Source organism: Poecilia latipinna, unplaced genomic scaffold (genome assembly GCF_001443285.1).
Source record: "Poecilia latipinna isolate Pla-1442-1.1 unplaced genomic scaffold, P_latipinna-1.0 Scaffold208, whole genome shotgun sequence".
NCBI lineage: Eukaryota > Metazoa > Chordata > Actinopteri > Cyprinodontiformes > Poeciliidae > Poecilia > Poecilia latipinna.
The window spans coordinates 73,933-98,554 of NW_015112824.1; the positions used below are offsets into that span (position 1 = coordinate 73,933).

The following is a 24,622-nucleotide window of genomic DNA, read 5'->3' on the forward strand; positions in this document are numbered from 1 at the left end:
AATATATATATATATATATATATATATATATATATATATATATATATATATTTTTTTTTTTTTTTTTTTTTATTTTTTTTTAAGCTAGGTGCGCAGGGTTGGACATAAACATCTGCTGCTGTTAAAAAAAAAAAACTGATACGAGGAACATGAGCTTTAAACTCATCAACGTTTTTGACCTAATCCTTCCTTTTCCCCTTTTCTTCTTTGCGAATTTGATGATTGTGTCTCGTGGTTTTGTGTCGCTCTGCAGGTGCTGCGTTATTTTGACTACGTTTTCACAGGGGTCTTCACATTTGAAATGTTGATCAAGGTAACAAAGTATCACTGAGAGATTGTGGGTGTTCTATGTCTGTAATACGTATATGCATATATATTTTAACTGTTAAATGTGCAGTGAAGTGTGTGAGTGTGTGTGTGTGTGTAAGTTTGTGTCTGAAATCTACATGAAAGGGTTCCTACATTGTGTTTGGAAAAGTATGGAATTTGCTTCTACTCTTTCCATGTTGTGATCTGCATTTGTTGCAGATTTTACTATCAATACTTCTTCTAAAACATTTAGAGACTCTTTTGATTTTTTTTTTAAACCCTCAAACAAGTAGAGACTTAATCTAACTGAATATTTCTTTCCAAATTTAAGCATTTTTTCTGTTTTTTTTACTTGTTCAGTCTTAGTTAAAATATCTCTAATTAGGACCGAGCAAACTGAAAACCAGTCCACTCCAACCACCAGCTCAGTTTTTCCTTCTACATCCCATAACTTGGATAGAAAGAAGTCTGTAGTGATGAAGCGAGGGATGTGTAGGAACCCCAGCATGTGCTTGTCTGTGTCTGTGTGGTTCTGAACGCTCTTCGTGTTTTCCAGATGGTCGTTCTCGGCTTGTTTCTCCACCAAGGGTCTTACTTTCGTGACTTGTGGAACATACTGGACTTTATAGTGGTTAGTGGTGCTCTGGTGGCCTTTGCCTTCACGTAAGTGCCCCACTTCACCACCCCTTCACTCTCCTCTTGGTCACCTTCACCACACGCACACACACACAGACACACACACACACACACACACAGACACACACACACACACACAGACATATTTTACCATCCACAGAAAGGCCCGGGCTACACAGCCTTGTACGTTTAGTTACCCAGACAATCCTGATCTGTCCTCTCTTTCTTTCTCTCTCTGCTATTGTCTCTCTCTGGTATGTTTAAGAAATCTTCATCCTCTTCCTCTTTGCTATCTGCCTTTTCTTTCTTCCTCTCACTGTTGATTCTGTGTTATTTTAATTATCTTTCTGTCTTTCTTCGTTCTCTTCCTCGGGTACTGTCTGCTCTATTCATCTCTGTCCTCAATGAACCCACCTTCTTTGACTGCAGTCACTTCTTCTTCACTGCGTCACGTAATTCACGCCCAGTTTCCATCTCAGTTTCCTCATCGGTCAGCATTACGTATTTCAATCAAGCGGTCTTTCTACACATCATTCCCAGTTTCATCTGATGACACCCCGTCTCATGATACTTCTCACCCAAATCTCATATCTACACTCCGGAACAGGAAATTGGCTTCTTGACGTTTGCTTTTTCTTGAGATTTGTTCAGGAGCTTTCCTGACGTTCCAAAGAACGTTTTAACTTCCACAAACATCAGCGGACAAATATTCTCACCGCTGACACTCAGATACGTTTCTGGAGTGTAGTGGCAGCATCTCTAACTTCCTCCTTCCTCCCAACACATGGAAAACCTAACCCTACATCTGTCCCTTCACTGTTTTATAAACCATCGCTCACCAGTTGCTCCTTTTGAACAGTATTACTCCCCATATTCCTTGCTCCTGTTCCCTTATTTTTCCCCTATTTTTCAAATCATGCCGACCTGATATTTCCTCCAAGCAGGCCGTGAGTCCTCCCTTCCTCTTTTTTTGCATCTAAATATCTAGTTCTGGTCCTTCAGTCCCTTGTTCTACACGTCTAAGATCCTCCATTGTTCCTTACTGATCAGACTCCTCCCTCCCCTCTTGCCAGCCTTATTCCTAACATACAGCCAGTAGGATACCGTCGAGTCGATCTGTGTGCTCAGTTTTCCATCCTCAATAAAGTGTCGTCCTCTTCAACATGTCTTTTGGGCATAAAACTAATAACTTGATGGCTTTGACGAAATCCCAGTAAATTGCGTTTCATTGTCGAATTTATTCAAGAAAGCGATTTCAGTTATGCAACGTATGTTTTATTTGGCATGAAGTGGAAATTAAGCTTTGTACCTCATGCTCAAAATTTGACCAACCACTTTTGGTTTTACGCACACTTTTAGATTTATCTTCTTAAAAAGTAACATAAAATTAATCATAGCTAATTTGACTACAGAAAAAAAAGATTAATTTTGTAGAAAGAATTGTACAGTAAAAAACATTCTGACATTATGCCATGTGTGTACTTACACATACAAATGTTTCCAATGACTCAAAGTCCATTCTCTCTTTTGCCTCAGGCACAGATAAATATCTTTATATAAACACTATTTCATAATATAATGAATAACGAGTCATTTTCTGAAAGCATGGTGTGCTCTAGATTGGTGACACCAGTAGAAGATTGAAATTGTTTTTAAATTCTCTGTTTTTCTTGATTGATGGGTAGATGTGAGTAAATCCGTTGGCCAAAGAGAGTTCATGTCTAATTGACCCCAAGGTGAAGAATGAAGTTAGGATTGTGATCGTTAAAGGTTTAGGTCAGGGTAGACGCTTCTGCTGTATGTTAGGAGCAGATCCCATGTCCCATAATTCCCCTGGTCCACATCTCTCATCCTTATCCGGTTCTCTCTTTTTTTTTACAATCCTCCTTGTTTCAAACTCCATCGAACATTTGTCTAAGCGACCAGCTGACAGAGAACCATTAGAGCCAACGTCACGTCTATCCTAACCACGCCACTTCCTCCTCATCCCTCTGCATTCTCCTCGCTGGAGGTCTCAGTTGTTCAGTCTGTGGGGGTGAGGGCATCCCAGACACCTTTAACCCTTTAAGTGCCCAGGCTATCCATACGTCACACAGAGGAAAGCTGGCAGCAGGACATCAAGTCGCCCTCTTACCCTCCCTGTTCTCTACCGGCACACATTCAAACCCGCACACACACACACGCGCACACACACACACACACACGCTCTGATCCCCAAGTGTGACTTTAACGAACCTGGAGGCACAGGTATTTAACTCTCTTTCCTTTGCACGGCCTGGGAAAGTACAGCCGGAGGGAGGGGAAAAGGCGAGCATGCTGGGGTAGGGTGTGGCGGGTGGAATGATTCGTTTTACTGAAACGATATAGATTTATGAAATAACTGCAGTGCTGTGAGAAAGTCTTTCCACCCCTTTATTCCGTTTCACATTTTGCTTCAAAGAAGCCAGGCTCTCTTAGGGCGTCTTCACACCTGATAGACCGGTAGATTCGGTTCGATTGGAGATCAAGGTTGCAGCATTTGCTGCATTTTCAGCTGGTGCGGTTCTCTTTCACACTGCTCTGTGTCAAACAAACCATTTGAAGAACATGTTCACCCCCCTTGCTTGTAGTGATGTTGCACCAAAAACTACTGAAGGAAGCAACACAAAAACCTCCAAAGGCGAAACGAACTGTAAGCGAAAATGGAGTTAAGACAGATTTTAGCAGTTTTAGGATTTCCATTTTGTCTTTGGCAAAAACCATGAGCCGTTTCTCCGACTAGCATTAGACTCAAGCATTTGTTTTGGTTGTATTTACCCAGAATGCCCTGCACTAAAGTCCGATTCCTCCTGTCTCCGGTCCAACTCTGCAGTCACATGAGCATTTGCACCACGCCAAAGTTTGCTTCCACCAAACCGAGGCTGAAGTTTTCAGGTGGATCAGAGGCCGATTGCCTCCCTTCCCAAACTAACTGGACTTTCTACACAAACTAGAATTTGATTAAAGCGGACTAAACAGGGCTGTTGTGAACGCACCTTACAGAATTTTACTGCTCTCCTAAATAATATTTATTCAGATTTTTCAAAGGTTTTCAAAGTTTTTCTTTGGACTTTCAAAGCACTTTTTTTATTCATTTTCAGTTCAGTTTTTATTTGTGCTCCTTCTGTCCAAAAACCCTTCAAGCATAAAACAGTTCAACTCCAGGGTTAAACCAGTTGTTGCATCTAATAGCCAAGAAACTTTTTTAAATTTAAACTCTCAACACAAGGCAGGAGTGAGCAAGTTATTGCTCCTAAAGGCCAAATGAGTAACTCTGATTGCTGCTCAGGGCTTCATTATTGGCTGGATGTAATTGTTTGAAGTGTCTTTTGAAAACAATCCTTCAGCTGTAGGTAAAAGTATCCCGAGAATGTTGAATGAAATTCAACATTACTGATGACAAAACCTTTAATGTTTGAAAATCTGAAAGCTTAAATTGTTAATTCATGTTGTAATCCCTGAGAACAGCAACCTGTTTGTTCAATCAGATACATAAAGGATGGATCTCTCATCAGATCCTCTTCTGGGTCTGCGCTGGATTTTGTTTTCTTATTCCTTAAAGAAAAGACGTGATTGTAGAAACCATCGTAGTCCCATACTTTTTTTTTCCGTCTCCTTCTTTATTGTATATTTCAAAACATATATTTCTCTATAACAAAGGCAGCAGCAAAAAATCAAAAAGTCCAATGGAAATCTTTGAAAGACCTTGAGAAAGACTGAAGAAGTCTTGTTTAAAACCAGTTTTAAAAGGCTACAAGCTCATTGAGGTTCTTAGAAGCAGATTGTGAAGAAACAAGGGATGGTTTAAAACTATTTAATAGCTTTTTATGTTTAATAGATGCCTGTTAATGAAAATAGTAGTGGAGTGGAGGAGTCAGGTAGGGGAGCCTGTTTGTTCATCCTCCTCAAATGCATGAAGCGGCTGCATGAACACAAGCCTGTGATGCAGACGACGGTTCAGCGCAGCGAGTCGAGCTCAAGTTAAATGTAATATCTGGACTGATACAAACTGTCAAAGAGAGTTTACATCAATGTTAAAAGTTGTAAAAAAAAAAAAAAAGAAATGTCTGCAGAAGAGGCTCCAAGACACTTGACTGACGAAGTGACAGAAGTTAGAGTTGAAATAGTTTAATGTGCTCCTGCTGCGATGGGTTTCGTTTATCTTCATGCTGAGCCTATTCGATTTTTTTATTTTTTTTTTCTTGAGAAGAAAATCTTCAAAAATAATTTAGCAATAAAGAAGAAGTCAGAGTTTTGAAAATCCAGCCTTCTTAGTCTTGTATCTTAAAATTCATTCTTTGAAAAAGCCTCAAGAAAAATTGTTTCTCTTCCTGTTCACTTTGCGTTTAGTTCGAGTAATTGCATTTTTGTGACTAAATAATACGATTATTAACAGATAAACTTTGTCTGATAATAAAACTTCCAGTCCCTGTTTTTGTATTGTAAAACATAACTATATTTTCTAAATAATATAACATTTTCTAAGCATTTGGTATGGAAGTCTAGGGTTAAAATTATATCTTATAATTTCTGTGCTTCTCAAACTGGGAGTAAAAGAACAATATGATGATTAATTATAGTTATCTTCCTAACAGACCTACTGCTCAGATGTTGCTTTCTGTAGTTTTTAATCAGCGCTGCTTTGATAATTCAAACTTTCTTAAAATAAAAACAAAAAAATGACTTTGAAGTAAATGTAATTTCCCACTTTCTGGTCAATTTAATAGGGACTTTTTGATACTTCAAACTGGATGAAAGTTTGAGTAATTAGTAGAAAACAACCAAACAGCTGAATTTGTCAGTACGTTAGAATAGCAGTAGGCTAAAGCAGGAATGGACAGGTCAGGCTTTTTAAAGATCGGTCATCGGCCAGAAAACTGCAATTGGTGCACAAATATCAGGTTTCTTTCAGCCAGCTGTCCAGAAGTGCCCAGCAGCATATACTGGAATGGGTTATATAAACTATTTACACCAGACAAAACATCTCATGTCAAGGCCCAGGAGTACAGTCTGGTAAACATAAATTTCTGTAACAGTTTAAAACCTTGGTGAACCTGTTAGAAATATCACACAGAAGCTTTTATTTCATCTCAAATTTAGAAATCACAGGTTTCTAAAAACATCTGGAATCGTTTCAATGAAGTAAGGCTTTGATATTTAAAAAAAAAATAGTAGCGTCACATTATGACTTGCTGATTTACACTGCCCCCTGGCTGATAGGTTTGTTATAGCAATCTGAAAATCACTCCACTTCTCCACCCTGCACCGCATGACTTCCTGTTGACAAATCAACGTCTCCTCCTTCCCGTTATCTGTTGCTTTCCTCCCCCTCTCCCCTCTTCCTCTCACCTTCTTACTTGACGAACGAACTCTTCCTGTCCTTTATGCCCTCACACCGTAGTCGCTCCCTCTATAGATACTAACGCATCGCGGCTACCCTCCCCACCTTCGCCTCTTCTTGCCTCCCATCATCTGCTTCGGCGCTACACCTAAATACAGCGCTGCTCCAGCAACGCACAAAACACCTGCAGTTTCGCTCTGAAGCATGACGTCTTTATGAAACCAGATAACTCGACGAAGCATTGTACAGATGACCTCTTGTTGGCATGGAAACAGTACAATAGCTTCATATCTGTGTGCGTGTTATAAACACAGCTGTAACGCTTCTGGCATTCTCCAAACAAACGCTGAATGTTTCAAAGTCGTGTGACTTTTTTCCGTGCATGTGGCGACAATATTCTGTGAGAATGCCATTTTGTGCTATCAAAGGCATGTGTGTGTGGGACGACACACACACACACACACACACATACACATCCTGGTTTCTTGAGTGTCCACTCATGACTGATGAGTGAATGTTGCTCTGAGGTCAAGCAAACCTGGAAAGGATCTCCTTGTAAAAGAGTTTAAGAAGCAATCCTCTTTTCCTGTGCAGATGTTGTGCATGCTAAGGAACTTTGATGCGAATTCCTCTAGGTGCTGCATTTATAACGAGGACAATTTGTGCCGAGGGTCCGGCCTAATTGATCATTATGGCCTGATTAGATAGGAGTCAGTGAAAATGGATGGACCGATTGAGATTTCACTTCCAATTACAAAGCTAGTCCTTCACTGGCGCTTGCAGTGGCGCTAACGCAGAGGATGGCCACAGAAAGGAAGGATTTAGATTAAATTTATCTTTTGTTGTGTTTGTGGATTCTGGAAAATGCATCAGGTTTAAGCAATCCCGATAGAACAATTTTTTTTTTCCAAGAATAATGTTGCCATAGTTTAAGTTGGGAGTGTTACCTCAGCTTAAAACAAACATTGAAGCAAGAATGTAACTGTACAGTTTATGATAGCAGTAGAACAACAAAGTATGGATGTTTTTTTTTTTGTTTGTTTTTTTTTTGTTTCATGTGGCAGATTATCTGGTGACGTTGAATTTAGTATTTGGAAAACATTAGCTTAGGTATTTCAGCTGTCCATGTTCAGCTAAATATGATGCCATTGCTTACTGCTAAGCAGCATACTTCGGTCTCTTCAGCAAATAATCAGCTTAAAAAGCAATATTCTCTCAATAAATTAGAATGTCACAGAAAACTTAGTGATCTATCTTTTCTGAAAATGTATAATGATTGTGGTTTACAGCTAATGGAAAAGTCCATTCTCCAGTAAATTCTGTTATGACATTAGCCTGGCCATTGGCTTCCTATGCAGTTCCACTCGATTCTCATCTCTCGTCACCACTCCAGCTGGGATTTCTGCCGTTCACTTGGATTCCTCCGGTAGAATTTCAAACGAGCCAATCGGCGAACAGAAGGAGAAGTTGTGAACGATAACGTCGATTTTATGTGCTGTTTTCGAACTGTAGTCTGTCTGTAGTTTCAGCAGTGGCCGTTTCGACCACGCCTCCAAATATCGAATTAACGTCAACAGCCGGCTTGTTTACAGCACAGACAATTTCCAGTTAGCCTTATAGAGTCGAATTGGTGCATTACGTCACAGCTGCACGTTAGCAATTGGGCAAAACTTAAAACCTCAACAGAGTCCACGGGTCCAGGAAGTAATCGTTTCTCAACAGCTGAATGTCCAGACGATCTGTAGGAAGCAAAATGTACAACAAGGGGGCTGGTTTTTAAACAGGATAATATTACATAAAACCAGATACAAAGGATGTTAATACAGAAATGTTGGGAACCTAAGTATGTGCATGTGCTCAATAGAAATTCACTGTTTGGTGATGTTCTAATTTATTGAGTTGTACCCTGTGTGAGACATAAAGCAGTGACTATTGACTGCTGCTGTTCAACAATCTTCTGGTCTCATCAAGCAGAATGATCAGAATCATCAACCAGTTTTTCACAGGTTAATGTCATGGGCCTCGTATATATATGATCAGTGAAGATTGTGTTTTTCAGTAGTGTCACATAAGGATCTGTATAATTCAGACAAACAGGTTATATAAAACCCAGCGTAGCTACAAGGGAGACAGGAAATTGCATCCTGCAGTCTGAGGGGGATTATGGGAGAAAAAAAAAATTGGCTTCCATTAAAGGGTGGCTGAGGTATATTTGTAATCAGGTAGCCATCTTGCTGTCTTTCCTTCTTTGTCTGTCTCTCATATAGATGTATCTTTTCCTGTTTCTACCAAACCCCCCTCTTTCTTTCTCTCTGTCTTGTGTTGGTTTGTCTCTTTCAATGTGTGTTTGTGTGTCTCTCCCTCTGTGTGTGTTCTTTTCTCTCTCTCTCTCTCTGTCCTCCTTGTGCCTCTGTCTTCCTCTCTGTCTCTCTCACCCTGACTTTTGCTGTCACCGCCTTCGGTGAAACCCCGACAGGAGCAGCACCCGGTAAAGTTCCTCCTCTGTCCTCTCCCGCTCTGCTCCCCGCGCACAGTAACCCGATCACGTTGGCTACTCTCTCTTTCTTTCTTTGTTCTTTTAACCATTTTGTGCTCATTCTCGCCGTTTCGCTGCCACTCGCTGCCTTCCGTTGTCACTGTGAAAAACACACTCAAAAACACTTCCACGTGTTTATTTTTGTTTTGTTTTGTGTTTTTTACACGTATGTAATTTATTTATTTATTTTTAATCTTTGGGGACACCTGGAAAAATTCTAAGAAACACCAGGTTTTATTTAGAAAATGCTCAATTGGAAGTCTATGAAAAAATATGTGTACACTTGTTACCGTAGATATCTAGCCATACATGGTACAGAATTAATGAATATCTGTAATAGCAGAATAAATTATGAGAAAGATCTAACTTCAGGGAAGCATATACTTATTCTCAGCTGTTTAAAGAACAATGGGACAAAACACTTAGGATGGAAAACTGAATGTGTTGGTTTGAAATTGAGCTTACAGTTATTACAGACATGTGATGTGATCTGCCCATTTCCCTTATTTGGATAAAATTATGATGCATTTATGAGCAAAATTGGCTCCAAATTGACTAAATGTCCAGGGCATGAAAAGCTTAACATGTGTCGCAAACATTTGATCAGCATTTCAGAGCGCTTTATGCAGCTCGGTATCATTTTTGGCTAATTAGCATTCAGATGTTTGGTTTGAGAAACTCAAACTTGAGGGACCGCAAATTTGATTTGGCTTTTAAAAACTATTTTTATTTTTTCCCCCAAACATTACTTTAAGTAATTAAAATATCAAATCTATTTATGCTAAGACCTCAACAAAAAAAAAATGTATATACATACAGCTCTGGAAAAAATAAAGAGCCCCTTGCACTGAACCCCATTGAAAACCTCCTGGTTGTTCCACCAAATATTGATTTCTGAACTCTTCCTTAGTTAAAACATTAGTATTGTTGTTTCTAAATGAATTAATGGAATTGTTTAGGTCTGAGATCACTGCGTCTTTTTTTGTTATTTTGAGCATTTTTCATTTTCTGCAAATAAATAATACATTTTTGCTTGGAATTTCAGAGACATGTTGTCAGTAGTTCATAGAATAAAAGAACAATGTTCATTTCACTCAATCATATACTGATAAAATGTAAAGTCAGAGAACTGAGCATTTTGCAGTGGTCTCTTACTTTTTTCCAGAGCTGTATGTATATAAGTTGTAGTGTACGCACACAAGAATGTGAGGGAGCGTTAGAACAAGGATGCAGCCATTTCTGACACCTTTGACCTTCCTGGCTTTACGCTAACACTCTAAAGCTGCTTTCATAGAGAGACCTCCATGCTGCTCAGATTTAAATGAGGAACGCCTATTGATTGTCGTCCGAGTCGCTCGTTGGCGGACACACAAACACCCACACGGAGACACTTAAAAGCTGCCAAGACTCCGACTCAATCAATCAGCGCTAAATTGAGCTGTCGTTAATTTTCTGTCGCAGGAACGGAGTTCATAGTTTAAGAGGGAGCCGTGATAGATCGCCCATCTTTAAGCCCAGACTTGGCAGGTGTCCATGTCCCTCTACTTACTTTTTTTTTTTTCAGAATGACCCGTCCCCTTACTGTAAAAATTAAGTGTTTTATTTATTACCTTAATACCTTCTTCTTCTTTTTTTACCCCCTTTCAGGAAATTGGCTAATACGTGAAGCGTTAACGTTGTCGGCTTAACTTTTAATAAGTTATTTCCGCTCCTTTTTGCGACCTGTTTATTTGCTTTTCTTCATGGGATAAGGTTTTGTGTTCATCACCGGTCCAAATGTTCTCGCATAGCCTCCATTTCCAGACGTTTATTTTAGCCTTTTTTTTTTCCACAGAAGCGCATTGATAAGTGGGATTTCTGAAATCTTAGTGGAGAAAACAAAAAAAAGTCACTGGAAGCTATGTGAAGAAAAAACCTGTTGACATACGTCTCTGTGGAGATAATCGTAGGATTATGCTTAAGTAATCCTAGTGGTGCGACATTCGCAGGGCCGACTTCACATTTTCACATCCAGAAATGTTCACTTCTTTCGAAGAGTCGAACAGCGTGCCACCGAAAAAGAAAGAAAGAGGTTTGGCCGGGCACTCTGCCGGGGAGTTGCCTGTCGCTGTGCAATGAGTGATTGCGTACTTTACGGTGACGAAAACCATATTAAACAATGATGATGATGATGATGATGATGGTGCTTCTTGATGTCCATGAAACCAAGAGGTCAGACAAACGTAATGTGTTCTCTCCCCACTGGTTTCATGTTAGACTTGTTTATTTTTCTGCAAAAAAATAAAACAACACAAAAACAGCAGTGATTGCCCACACAAATTAAATGTGTCATCATGTGTTGTATTTTAAATGAAAATAAAGAGTGTGGTGAGAGCCCTTTGTGACTCATCTGTGTAATGAAGCCTCTGTTTTGCCGTCTAACGTTTCAGTTTTGCTGTTTTTGTTCCATGCTCAAACACTAGGGGGAGCAGCAAAGGCAAAGACATCAGTACAATCAAATCTCTGCGTGTGCTGAGGGTGCTGCGTCCCCTGAAGACCATCAAACGCCTCCCCAAGTTAAAGGTAGAGTTTAAAAAGCTGCACTGATTTGTCTTATTTCAGGATCTTTGCATGTGAAGTTGTTTGATTCTTATCTTGTTCAAAAAGTCCTAAAAGCCCCAAATAAGTAGCATCGATTGTTTAAAAGGAAAGTATTCTTTGATTTCCAGGCACAGAGTGCGATTTTATAGCACAATCAAGTAACTGCGTTGACTTCAGTTGTTCTAAAATTGCTACATATGTCAAATAGGACTTAAATGAAATTTGACTTTGTAATTTAACACCTCTAATTGGGCCTCTGTCTCTTTAAGAAACTTTTGTTCTTTCTGAAGCTCCACCTTCAGGAAGTCATCACAACATGGCTCCTCTATTAACCCTTTAATAACGTTTTTACCAGCATTTCGCTGAGAATTAGCTCCTATAATGAGCTCGGCAGATTCACCAGGTGTTTGCTAATTGCTGCTGGCTAGTCTGGAGGAGCTGACTAGAGGAGGGCTGCTCTGTAAGGGGGAAGCTCAAAAACTGCAGCTCCGAGGATGAGCAAGGCGGGGCTAGGGCCAACTAAGCGTTTTACACAGCTGAATGGTTGCCATGGGAGATTACATGATGTAGTGCTCAAAAAAGTCAGTTTTACATAATACTGATCCTTTAACATGCATGAAATCATAGGATTTTTTTTTATCTTCTACTAACTCATTTTCAAAAAGAATTGTGTAAAATTGCATGTCAACAGACATGACCACTTGCTTTATAATTTTTTTTTTTTAGTTTTTACTTTTGTCTGTTAGAAATATAAATAAAGCAATTCTACATTAGTCCAGGCCACTAGATTCTGACTTTTGTGATTTATTTTTTATTTTTCTATTGTTATTATTTATTTTTCTTCATCTAAAACGTTCTCCTGTGTGCTTTAAAACGTACCAGCAGGATGAGGGGGAATTTGGTTTTAATTTAGTTTTCATTAATCTGCAACTTTAGTAACTCCCCCACACGGCAACCCAATGTTGGACACCAAAGGAGAAAAAAAAACTCCTTGCTGTCATTTCATGCTGCTACAGCATCTGTGCAGAAAGTGAGCTCTTGCAAACACAGCAGAGACGACTGCCAGGTCAGACATGAGCTCTGTGCAGAAGAAGGCATGGATCCGATGTACATTAGAGGGTGGCAGCCTGCACATTATTCAGGAAGGAAAAAGATTAAACCAAACAATATCTGAATGAAAACGTTAAATCTGACAGAGTCATGAAATTTGCTGTAATTTGTGTGTCGCCGTCGTCCAGGAGGAGATTGAATCGGCGACTCAATTCAATCTGCTGGATTTCTTTAGATGGAAAATGTTTTAAACTAATTTGAATAATTAATTCAACTGATAACTGGGATCAGTTAGTGCACATGTGGTTGAATTTGTAAATTCCTCGAGAAAAAAATGGAGCTCCATAGATAAACTGAATTGGATTGAATACTCAGTGGATAGTTTTCAGATACGTCTTTAAATATTAGAGTTGTACAGATCATGAATTTATGTTGCCAATAACGATTTCATTTGATTTCAGATTCTTCCTAATTCCTATAAATAATGATTAAATCCTTTTTTTCCACTTTTTTTCTGATCAAAAGATTTCAATGTTTATTTTTAAGTAAAACAATTAATTTCCTCTAAAAACAGCTCAATTTTTCAGAGTTGTTTCTGTTTGCAGAAAATATATTAAAAATATTTTCTGAGTGAAAATATGCAAATATGCTAAAATATTTAATGTTATGGGACATTATTTAAAATGTAAATGAATAATAGAACTACATCATATATCCACACCCCACAAAATTTAATGGGCATTATATTAATATTTCTTCTTCTTCTTCTTCTTCTTCTTCTTCTTCTTCTCATTATTATTATTATTATTATTATTATTATTATTATTAATATTAATATTAATAATAATAACTAGATAAATAAATACACACACAAAATGGGGGTAAGGTTTGAGAGATTAGTCCTCCATATGTTTTGTCAAGAGAATAAGAGTTTTTATTATTACATTTAATATTATTACTACCTCTGTAACGTCACAACTTCTTCTTCTTCTTGTTGTGTGACCTTGCAGGCAGTGTTTGACTGCGTGGTGAACTCCCTGAAGAATGTGTTGAACATTTTGATCGTCTACATGCTCTTCATGTTCATCTTCGCCGTTGTGGCTGTGCAGCTGTTCAAGGGTCGCTTCTTCTACTGCACAGACGAATCCAAGGAGTTTGCACGGGACTGCAGGTGGGTCAGGAAACAACAAATCGAGTATCAGAGCACTTCGTTTTTGACCCTGTTGCTCGTCTTCCTGTAAAGTTACAACAAACTGAGTCTTTTGGTTGTCATTTTCCGATTAGTGGACTTGTTCTACTGTTGTAGACATTTGAAGGAATTATAAAAAAGAAACCGTGTATTACCAGTTAAGGTTTAGTTGTTTGTGTGCTGCCACCTAGTGGCATTCACGTGGTATTTCTGGGTCGTCCTTTTGATTAAAACCATCCAAATATTTGCTGGAATTTGTTGTTTTTTGCAGGGGCGAATATTTAGTCTATGAAAAAGACGAGGTGAAAGCCGAGAAGCGGGAATGGAAGAAGTACGATTTTCACTACGACAACGTGGCTTGGGCCTTGCTCACCCTCTTCACCGTCTCCACCGGAGAGGGGTGGCCACAGTGAGTGGACAATAAAAAAACCTTTAAAACTGTTTATGACGAAGCTGATTGGACTCAGGATAGTGTTCAAAAAGCAGCACGGAGGCTATTTACTTTTTTTTCCTTCAAGAATAATAAAATATATGTTGCTTTTGCTTACTGTGTTTTTCTCTGAATAAGAATAAAGCTGTATTCTTTTTATACACATATTGTTATGCTTTTTAAGATAAATAATCACTATTTTGCATCAGCTAATATAATTAGATGATTTAATGATAAATATTGTATCAGTTCTAATAAATAAGTTGTGGTGCAGTGACACAACTTAAGTATAGACAAATTCTCAGTAATGTATAAATAAATGATTGAAGTGAAACTATTTTCTCTATAAAGTGCCTTGAGAAGACATTTGTTGTTGGCGCTACACAATCAAACTGAAGTGAATAAGGAAGTTTGATAAGCATCTCGGAGTCATTCGCACAAAACGCGTCTCCACTTTTTAGTCGTGATTGAGCCTCTGGTGTAAAAACAAAACCAGCTGAACCCGAGAGTGCTTTTATTTTGAAAAGAAGAGAGCGTTTTTAGAGGCTGGGGTCCAAAAAGTTGACCTCGAGGAGCAAAAATCATAAATGTTTGGGTTAAACAAAACGTGATCCGATTGCTGGGTGTTACTATTGCAAATAGCATGTGTTTTTTTTTTTAAATCAGTTTCTCACCTTGTTATGTAATATCAAAAAAAAATGTTCTAGCTAATATTTTTGACTCCTCCTCTTGCAGAGTGCTAAAGCACTCAGTGGACTCTACTTATGAGGATCAGGGCCCAAGCCCGGGATACAGGATGGAAACGTCCATCTTTTACGTGGTGTACTTCGTTGTCTTCCCTTTCTTCTTTGTCAACATCTTCGTGGCTCTCATCATCATCACCTTCCAGGAGCAAGGGGACAAGATGATGGAGGACTACAGCTTAGAAAAGAACGAAGTGAGGGAACGATCTGGAAGCTTTTCTACACTTATCGGACGTATTTGTTCTGATGTTCTGTTATTTTTTTTAATCTTTCTTCAGAGAGCCTGTATAGATTTTGCCATTAACGCCAAGCCTCTGACTCGCCACATGCCAAAGAACAAACTGAGCTTCCAGTATCGCATGTGGCATTTCGTAGTGTCGCCTCCCTTCGAGTACAGCATCATGGCTCTGATTGCACTCAACACGATCGTTCTCATGATGAAGGTATGGAAACGGAAAAGGTTACGCCGTCTCATCCTCGAGGAGCACAAAACTTTATCATGAATCTCTCCGGTTCTTTTTCTGTCTTTCTTTGTTTTGTGTGTGTGTGTGTGTGTGTGTGTGTGTGTGTGTGTCGACAGTATCACAGTGATGAACCAGACAAAGTTCCTGTGGCATACGATAATGCGCTGAAGTACCTGAACATTGTGTTCACCACCTTCTTCTTCATGGAATCTATCCTGAAAATCATTGCTTTTGGTCCCTTGGTAAGCCCTATCACACTCACTCACACTCACACACATGTTTGTGTTGCTATCTTTGTGGGGACTTTCCATTGACTTCCATTCATTTCTACAGCCTAAACCTTACCCTTATCCTAACCCTATCCATTACATACCTAACCCTAACCCCAACCAAAACTCAATTCACACCTTAGTCCTAAATCTGACCCCTGACCGAAAAACAGCGTTTCCCCTTGAGGGGACCAGGCTTTGGTTCCCACAAGGAGCAATGGGTCCCCACAGTGTAGTATGTGTCAGGAAAATGGTCCCCACAAGATATTACAAACAAACGCACACACATATGCACACTGTTCATTTATCTAGGGTGAACCTCTCTATGCATCCCTGTGTTTCAGACCATTTTTCCTTCATAAAGCGGGATATTTTAGAAGACAAACCTAGAGATGCTTTTTTCCTGTTGCCGTTTAACTTGTCCCATCGTTGTGGACGCCTTCCCACTTTTCTGTCTTTCAGAATTACTTCAGAGACGCCTGGAACGTGTTTGATTTTGTCTCAGTCATTGGGAGCATTACTGACATATTGGTAACAGAGATTTGGGTAAGTATTGTGGCTTGATTGTCCAATAGCACACTTATAGATGTGAAGGTAAAAGCTGAAGTGTTTCTAAAAGAAACATAAACAAACAAAAAAAGCACGCACGGAAAGCAGATTAAAATACCCACCGGTTCCAAGTGCAGAATAACTGCTTAAAATTTTTTGCAAATCTTTGTATGTGTTGCTACCAAAAACTAGCTCATTTCTATGATGTACAATGTGTAGTGTGTTAAACAGTAGTTAAAAAAAAGAAAACGCCAAGTTCCAAACAGATTTTCACCTAGAAATTAGTATGTAGAAAAAAGAAAAAAAAGCTAGCTGTGTCTTCAGGATATCACTGTGAGATCCATTGGAGCGATTTGTTTACATTCCTGCAAAAGTTAGTCTAGGTATAATGTTTATTTTTATGTGTTGCTCAATCTCTAATCATTTTTGTTACAGTGTATTGATTAGCCTGTGATGTGGAATCAGAGAGAAGCTGAATGTATTTTATTACAACCTAACTGTTGTTGCTTTTCAGTGCTTCTTTTTATACTGGCACCTATAATGATGCTGTCTTCCTCTTCTATCTCTTTACATGCTTTCTTTAACCCTATCTACTCTGTTGGCACCCTTCGCCTCCTCTACTCCTTCCTGTTCTGATATAATCCATCCAATCAAAATGCACTATGAAATCCTTCATCGTGTTATCCATCCATGCTGCACCATGCCATGTGGTGGTGGTGCTGTGATGATGATGATGGTGATGGTGTGTGTTTGGCCCTCCCCGCCCCCACCCACCGCCCACTTTGGCCCCGCCCAAAACCAACCACCACCTCCTTCTTCTGAAAATAAATAAATAAATCTGTTTAATCCAATCATGATTTACCTCAACTTAACCAAAAACAACACCAAAAAACTAAAACTAAAACCTCCTCACCATTCATCTGTCTACATCTTCGCACATGTAGAATCTGGTTGGTTTGTAATTTATTTTTCAAAGCTTCCTGCTGCACTGTCATTGGTCATGCGGTTCCCTGATTAATTTCTAACCCTCAGCCACCCTGTCTCTCATGTGTTGACCCTTGACCCCCACAGCATGTGCTTTTTGGATAAGTCCTTTTAACTCTCTCTCAAACTGTCGAGTTGCTAATGCAAATTTTAAACTATAGACTTTATGGGGGCAGGGGAAAGTGTGTCAACGGTAAATTATATCACATTAGAAATCTGAGAAACTTTTAGCCCAATATGACCAAAATGGATGACCGGAAATAAAAACTGTAGTTTGAAGGTTTCAGCATCTGAAAAATTACTACAGTAGGGGCCGAACGACAGCCAAATTCTTAAAATAGCTATTCCAGTGAATGTACAGTGGTGACATTTTCTTTATTTTGTCAGTTACTTTTTTGTGAATTTGATAATTTTTTGTCTTCATCCATGACTAAATACATACTAAATAATAATAAGGCCATCTGTTTAACTGGCTATAGATTAAGTTCTTAAATTATTAAAATATTTGATGTCTGCCAGGCAGAAAAAGGCTAAAAGATGGTAGCATAATGAACCTTTAACCCCCAAATTTGTGAACCCTGGAGCCGAGGCACACAGCTGCAGTAACAGTGTAATATCAAAAATACTAAGGGCCATTTTTGGTGCTAACTTGCACCCAGAGGAAATTGGCCCCAGCAAAAAGTTCCTAAAGTGGGATCATGCCTTAAAATGTACCCAGCAAGACCACTTAAAAAAAGAGTGTGGTCTAATTGGTTTAATTTAGTGATTAAAACCCTTTTTATGTTTTAAATTTGAACGAGTGATTTTCAGTATACTGGGGGATCTCAGTAGCATTTGCACAGATATTCAATAAATTAGAATATTATCGAAAGGTCAGTTTATTTCAGGAAACTTATCACTAATTACTTCACCCATTACTGCCCACTAAAGCCTGTTGATGCATTTTATATACATCTCCAGGATTGTACTGAAAATATTTTTGCTGCTATCTAGTAGTTGAAGCTACGCTAAATTACACATTATTTTGTAAATACGTATAGTTAATGGTGTTTTTTTTTCAACAGTAACACACTTAAGAAATTATAATATTATTGGAAAGTTCATTTATTTCTGTAAGTCTCACTAAGTGAAACACATCATATAGATAAATGGATGTTCGAAAGCTCTTATTTCTGTTACTTATGATTTTCCGCTTAAAGTTAATCCAAACATGGCATCTAAAGTTATAATATTACTGTAGAGCAACAAAAAAATCCAATTTTTTTCATACAGAAATGTAGCCTTAATGAAAAATACGTTGATTAACAGCTGCATGAAGGTTGACCGTTTACAAAAGTAAGTTTTAATCTGACCAGTGAGCCTCATCAGAACGCATATTCTAATTTATTGAATGTGACCTTAACTAACAAAGCCTACCAGGGAAAGCTCATCTTGTAGAATATATAAGCTTTGACGGAGTGCAGCTACTGGCGCATGTTTTAAAGTTTCCAGTGGGCTCAGCCTTGCTGGCCCTCTCTGGTCTGCATGTGGGCCAACTATCATTAAGTATGCTGCCATGCCAGGTCATGCTTACACTGAGGTTGCATGCTAATCCCTCCATCTTCCCCTCCTTCTTCTCCCCTCTCATGCTGGTTTCACAGCCTTGTCTGTCAACCACCAAAATGTGAAAAACCTGACCTGAAAGTTTGGAGTGAACTGCTTGTGGCATCTTTATATTGCCAATTAGCACAATGCTAGGACAGCTAGCAGGATTAGCACAGTTTACAGTTAGCATTTCTGATATCATATCTGTGTTGTAAAGTAGCTGTGAGATTTTTAAAAGTGCAAATATTTCCTAATGTAGCACTTTCCATCTTAAAAATTGATTCATTGGTAAAGAGAAATGTTTCTGTTCTACATTTAGAACAGAAACTTATAGCTTCTTGCTATCTGCTAAGTGCTGACATGTAACATTTTGTTGTTGCTGTTAAAGCCCACATAAAAAACCACATAGGTTCCTTTGTAGAAGCTTCTTTGTAATTCCTCTAACAACATTTTATTAACCAGAATAATACAGAAATAGCTGAAAGAGTCTTCTTCACTCAGTGACCACTTCCACACAGAAGCATGGTGCATTTTCTGATGTGTAGGTTTTATATTGTCTGGATCAACAATCAAGTGGGTTCTTTTCACCTCTCTAGTGTTTTTTTTTTCTTAAATTTGTTTCTGTATAATAAATAACCATAACAATTATTACAGTAGCATAAATATGTTTAGAGCATTAAAAAAATCTTTCTAAACAGAATTATGAAGTGACATAATTGGTGTCACAGGCAACCCAAACTCCAGGTCTTTGCTTTAAAAAGTCTATATTTGCCCTGTGTGGGTGATTGTGTGTGTGTGTGTGTGTGTGTACATGCATGTGGTTGACAGGCAAAGTTCTCCAGTCTGTATGTAGCCTGCTTGCATCAGCGATCAGTGCATTTGATAATAAAAAAAATGCTGTATAAGATTGGATGATGACCATAAAATTCTTTGAATTAGAAATCACTTTCTTTTCTTTCTCACTTTTTATTAATTAATTTATTTTTTGTTCTCCCCTCTCTATCATTTTCACTTATATCTCAGTACCAATATATTTGAGGTTCGATGAGTTTTATTAGTTTTTGATTTCTCCTCCTTGGTCTTCTCTTTCCTCCACTGTTTATTTTGTCTTTTCTTTTTGGTTGTTGTTGTTGTTAAGTTCTTTCATTATTGTAGCGGATGTTTGTGAAGATGCTGTCGCTTTGTGATGCTGACAACATGCCATGTTTGTGCTGCAGGACAATGCCATCAACTTGAGCTTCCTGAGGCTTTTCAGGGCAGCTCGCCTCATTAAGCTCCTGAGACAGGGGGAAACCATCCGGATCTTACTGTGGACGTTTGTCCAGTCCTTCAAGGTATTTAAGAATTAAAAAAAGAAAAAAGAAAAAAAAAAAGATTTGAAAAGATGAAACTAACAAATATCCCTCATTCCTGCTGTGGTAGGCTCTGCCGTATGTGTGTCTGCTCATAGCCATGCTCTTCTTCATCTACGCCATTATTGGCATGCAGGTAAGTTCTGCTGACAGGCATATACTTTTTTTTTTCCCCCCCAATATATTAAGAAAAACTCTTTACCTGCTATTGAGGAAGCTTCAAAAGTCCAATTTTTTATTTTGTCTTCTAAGAGGTCTTCAATCAGAATGTGGGAATCCATTAGTAAGGACATATTGGACTTAAATGTGCTATATATTCCAAAATGTATTCATGCATAAAGTATTATGTACATTGTTATTATGTCCAGTAAATCTGTGATAACCTGCGAAACCCCAAATCGTCTTTTGGGTAATGTCAGATAATTAATACACATCAGTTTGTGACTTTTGGCTTGTATTAACCTTCTCATTTCTTGCTAGCAAAGCACAAAAATTACCCAAGAAGTTATAGTTTTTCTTTGTGTAATTCACATGTTGTCCTAATGCCTTTGTCATTTCATAGCAAAAATAACAACTTTAGGTTCAAGAAAACCCCTTTGTCAGGGTCTGAATGCCATCTGGTGTAGTTGTTTCTTATATATTTTAGGATGACACAGCCTTTTTCCTGGAAACCTGTTAGCAACAAACCATGCTTGTCCAGTCTTCTCTAATTTTAAGACCATTAAATTAAAAATGTAACACGGAAAGAGTCAAAGGTATCGCAACATTGCAATATTTGACTTTGAGGTGAATTTGGTGGAAAGAATGGGCATTAATCTTCTTTCCTTTTTTTTAACTTGTAATAATCTCTGAAGAATGATGTACTTCAAATGGTTTGGAAGTTGTCTCATAACAATTTACAGGTTAATAGCTATTAATAGCTATCATATTGTTTGCACTGATGTATTTTTGGTTTTTTTGGCTTTGTATTTTTGCACACCTGCATGAAGACAACCACACCGCTGAATCTCCTGATTTCCATTTGCTCATGTTTGCTGAAGCTCAAATAATCAAACTTATTTAATTAGCAGCTCCCGTTGGTACTTTCTCCTGTGGAAACAGCAAGTGCAGGAACATGAAGTGTCTGTTAATGTGGCACTAAAAGACATTATTGTTTTCTTTTCCTATTGCGTTTTTGTTTAGTTGTTTGGAAACATAGCTCTAGATGAGGACGAAGACAGTGCCATCGACGAGCATAACAACTTCAGGACATTCATTATGGCCCTAATGCTGCTGTTCAGGTGAGACGTTTCTGTTTGCTGTTTGTTTGTCTTGATGGGTTGATAAGTAATATAAAATGTGCTATAGTGATATTACAAGGACATCTCAATAAATTAGAAGATCATGTCTTACAGTTGTTGTTTTTTCGTTTATCTTATTAAATATTCCAATTTCCCAAGAAACTGAGTTTTGGGTTTTGGTTAGAGGGTTCGTCATAATCATCAATTCTGCCCAAAAATAAATAAATTCTCAAATTGAATTATTGAATTATTGAAATGAGTTGACATTCCAGTGATATTTGATTTATTGAGATGTGCTCCATAAAATATTAGCATATTGTAAAAGTGGTGTCTTTCCGTTTCTGTGCAGGAGTGCTACGGGTGAGGCGTGGCATGAAATCATGCTGGCATGCCTGGGAGAGAAGAAATGCGACCCGGAGTCAGGAAATACCGGGAAGGAGTGTGGCAGCACCTTCGCCTACACCTACTTTGTCTCCTTTATTTTCCTCTGCTCCTTCCTGGTGAGGAATTGTTGGACTGATTGTTAAACCGAACCCGTCAAAACCTCACACGGACATTTCCTTCTTCCTCTCTCCCAGATGCTGAATCTCTTCGTGGCCGTCATCATGGACAACTTCGAGTACCTCACCAGAGACTCGTCCATCCTGGGGCCGCACCACTTGGACGAATACGTAAGGATATGGGCCGAGTACGACCCAGCCGCCTGGTGAGTGGCCACCAATCTTTCTCACGCAGTCACACTCCACTGTTCTTTATCTGCTGCACCGATATTTGTCTGCTCTCCTCACCGCTGACGTTTTCCTCCCATCCCAAAAATGGGACAAAGAGCTCGTAGCAGACGTGGGATGATGAAACGCCGTGTCGACGCAGTCTGAGCAAACGTGTTTTCCAGGCTAAACAATTACTTTTTTTTTTTAGCTTCTCTGATCTCTTTATTTTTAATGTAATGTTGTATGCCAATGACATAAATGTTACCCACCCCTTTTTGCCTTTTCCTTATTATGTGTTTGTGATTTTTTTTTTCAGTGAGTAAGAGCTCTTTTCTTCTCTATATTTTGTTATTCCTCTTTTTTTTGTCCACTTCTTCTTTTTTTGTTTCTGTTGTTTTTTTGTTTTTTTTTTGTTTGGATTTTGTATGCTCCCTCACCTAACTCCCCTCCTTGTATTTTTCTTGCAGCGGGCGCATACATTATAAGGATATGTACAGTTTATTGCGAGTTATCTCCCCTCCTCTGGGCCTTGGCAAGAAATGCCCACATAGGGTGGCCTGCAAGGTTTGGACCAAACCCATAAAGCACAAACTTAAACGCAACCTGCTCGCCTTTTAAGAAACTGGAATGAATGTTGCTCTTTATCACTTTTAAGACGAGTTCTTTCGTAGTTTGTTTATTTTCTCTCTCTCTCTTTTTTTTATTATTTCCATTGGTTTGACTTTTCTGTTCGGGTTTGCATTTTCCAGTTGTTTTGAATCCATTTCACCTCTGAATCATGAATCTTTTTTTGTTGTTGTTTTGGGAGGGGGTCTGTTGTTTATGCATTCTGCCATGATGATGAGAATGTTTGGGACAATGCAGAAATGCACACACACTCTCTTGCATACGATCACAAACACACTGATAATGGTGTGTGAAGCATGAAGTGGTACACTGCACTTGCTAATGTCTTTTGATTGAACACTGGGGGAGGGAAAAGTGACACTTATTGTCCTCATTTTCATTTTTTTTTTATTTGTTAGCAGTAGATTTTAGATTTCAGCCAGTCAGTGTCTTTTCTTTCTGCTTGCTGTCTAATTTTTGCCTGGGCAGAAAATGGTTGAGCAATGTGCATTGATCTGTTTGACTCGGGGAGTGGGTTAGACAGGATTCTCATAGAGGCACATGCAGAGAAGATTTGGTCTTGGTATTCTGACCTTTGAACTAAGGCTACCTTATGGTTTTCTAGATCTCCCAGATTGTTCAAATGTCACTTCATTTAACTTAATTTTGATCATTTCAGCATGAAAACAATCATAATTATGTAAATTTGAGAAGTTTCTGCATCTCCACCAGGAGTTTCAGTATTTGCTGTCAAACAGAAAACAGGCGAGCGGGTGTTCTGTTACGATTGTGCCGTTTTGCATATTTGGTGAGCGACTGAAGAAATCATTCACACAAATTTCTGCCGTTTTCTTAGCTCGTCATTAAGACGACCGAAGTCATCTTAATGAAGAGCAGTTCAATTATTTTAAAGAAATATAAACCCAGTCAGCCGCTGCTGGTTAATTTATCCAATCATCACTAAGCAGAATGCCTGGACAAATACATTTTGCACGAAAGAACTTAGATTCCGAGCAAACTGCGTGTGCAGTTTGGAGGTGTATGTGCCAAAAGTATAACATGAGGCTAATTGGAGCACTGTTGGCCCTACATGAGCATCACTTGTCTTATTGGGATGAGGCCGCCATGATGGCCGCCACTCCTTCGAATTCTGATCATACCTGTCAAGTTTTGGACTTGAGAATATGGGAAATCGTTATCTGTGCCCTGCTGCCATTGGAAGGGGAGGGTTCAGACGAAACTATCTTCTACTTTAATATAAATACATAAACAAACCTTTATGTAACCTTTCGTAATTAAATGTTGAGTAATTATGCTCAACATTTAATTACGTTTTGCATAAACATTAGCCCATACCTTGCAGAAATCTAAGGATATTATAATGTTTCCAATCTCTGAAGTCTATTTCTTGAAATGCAAGATCAATCTACACAAGTAGAAGTAGCAATAATTTTTTGCTCAAGCTAAACAAAAAAAATACAGTTCAGTAAAAGTAAATGCAACCAGTACTACCCACTTTTGAACATAGATAACAAAATGAGCAGCCTATTCATGTGAACAAGCTTAACATGATGTCATGGCATCAGCTGGTCGTCATGTAGCTCACATTATGTCTATCCAGCAGCATTACTCAACTCACTCTGTTAGCTTGGGGTAAAAAAAAACTGCAACGGTTTTGCCTTTTGCTGATTGGCTGCCATGATTTGAACACTCACCTGCACAGCAGCAGTATGTCTCTGTCGGTGTATGTTGCGTTTAAAGGCGGCTCGGAAAAACACGTTGCGACATGTTAACAATGCATTAAGCCGTTGTTACGGCTGAAAAAGTTCCGGTTGGGGAGCGGGGTTGTATGAAACAGAAAATTTACGGGAAAATGCTTATATGGTAGCACAACGGGACAGAGGAGTAAAATACGGAGGTTTCCCAGACAAAAAAGGAGCCTTGACAGGTATGTCCTTGATGACTGAGCCAAGCTGGCACCGCCTTATAGAT

The 24,622-nt window shown here is 38.7% G+C and overlaps 1 protein-coding gene across 18 annotated transcripts in view; it reads left to right on the forward strand.

Moving 5' to 3' along the window:
- Positions 1-24,622, forward strand: part of cacna1ab (calcium channel, voltage-dependent, P/Q type, alpha 1A subunit, b) — a 105,501-nt gene that overhangs the window by 45,330 nt on the left and 35,549 nt on the right. For 10 of the 18 annotated variants that reach the window (XM_015031450.1, XM_015031431.1, XM_015031441.1 and 7 more), the window contains exons 23-39: positions 254-313; positions 866-972; positions 1,890-1,892; positions 8,781-8,792; positions 11,303-11,402; positions 13,481-13,641; positions 13,931-14,068; positions 14,825-15,026; positions 15,111-15,275; positions 15,413-15,538; positions 16,028-16,111; positions 19,900-20,016; positions 20,105-20,170; positions 21,217-21,314; positions 21,664-21,814; positions 21,893-22,020; positions 22,492-22,588. In XM_015031450.1, coding sequence (XP_014886936.1) covers positions 254-313; positions 866-972; positions 1,890-1,892; positions 8,781-8,792; positions 11,303-11,402; positions 13,481-13,641; positions 13,931-14,068; positions 14,825-15,026; positions 15,111-15,275; positions 15,413-15,538; positions 16,028-16,111; positions 19,900-20,016; positions 20,105-20,170; positions 21,217-21,314; positions 21,664-21,814; positions 21,893-22,020; positions 22,492-22,588 — 1,815 coding nt within the window. The remainder of the gene's footprint in view (positions 1-253; positions 314-865; positions 973-1,889; positions 1,893-8,780; positions 8,793-11,302; positions 11,403-13,480; positions 13,642-13,930; positions 14,069-14,824; positions 15,027-15,110; positions 15,276-15,412; positions 15,539-16,027; positions 16,112-19,899; positions 20,017-20,104; positions 20,171-21,216; positions 21,315-21,663; positions 21,815-21,892; positions 22,021-22,491; positions 22,589-24,622) is intronic. The other 8 variants (XM_015031432.1, XM_015031434.1, XM_015031443.1 and 5 more) reach the window with 4 other exon arrangements.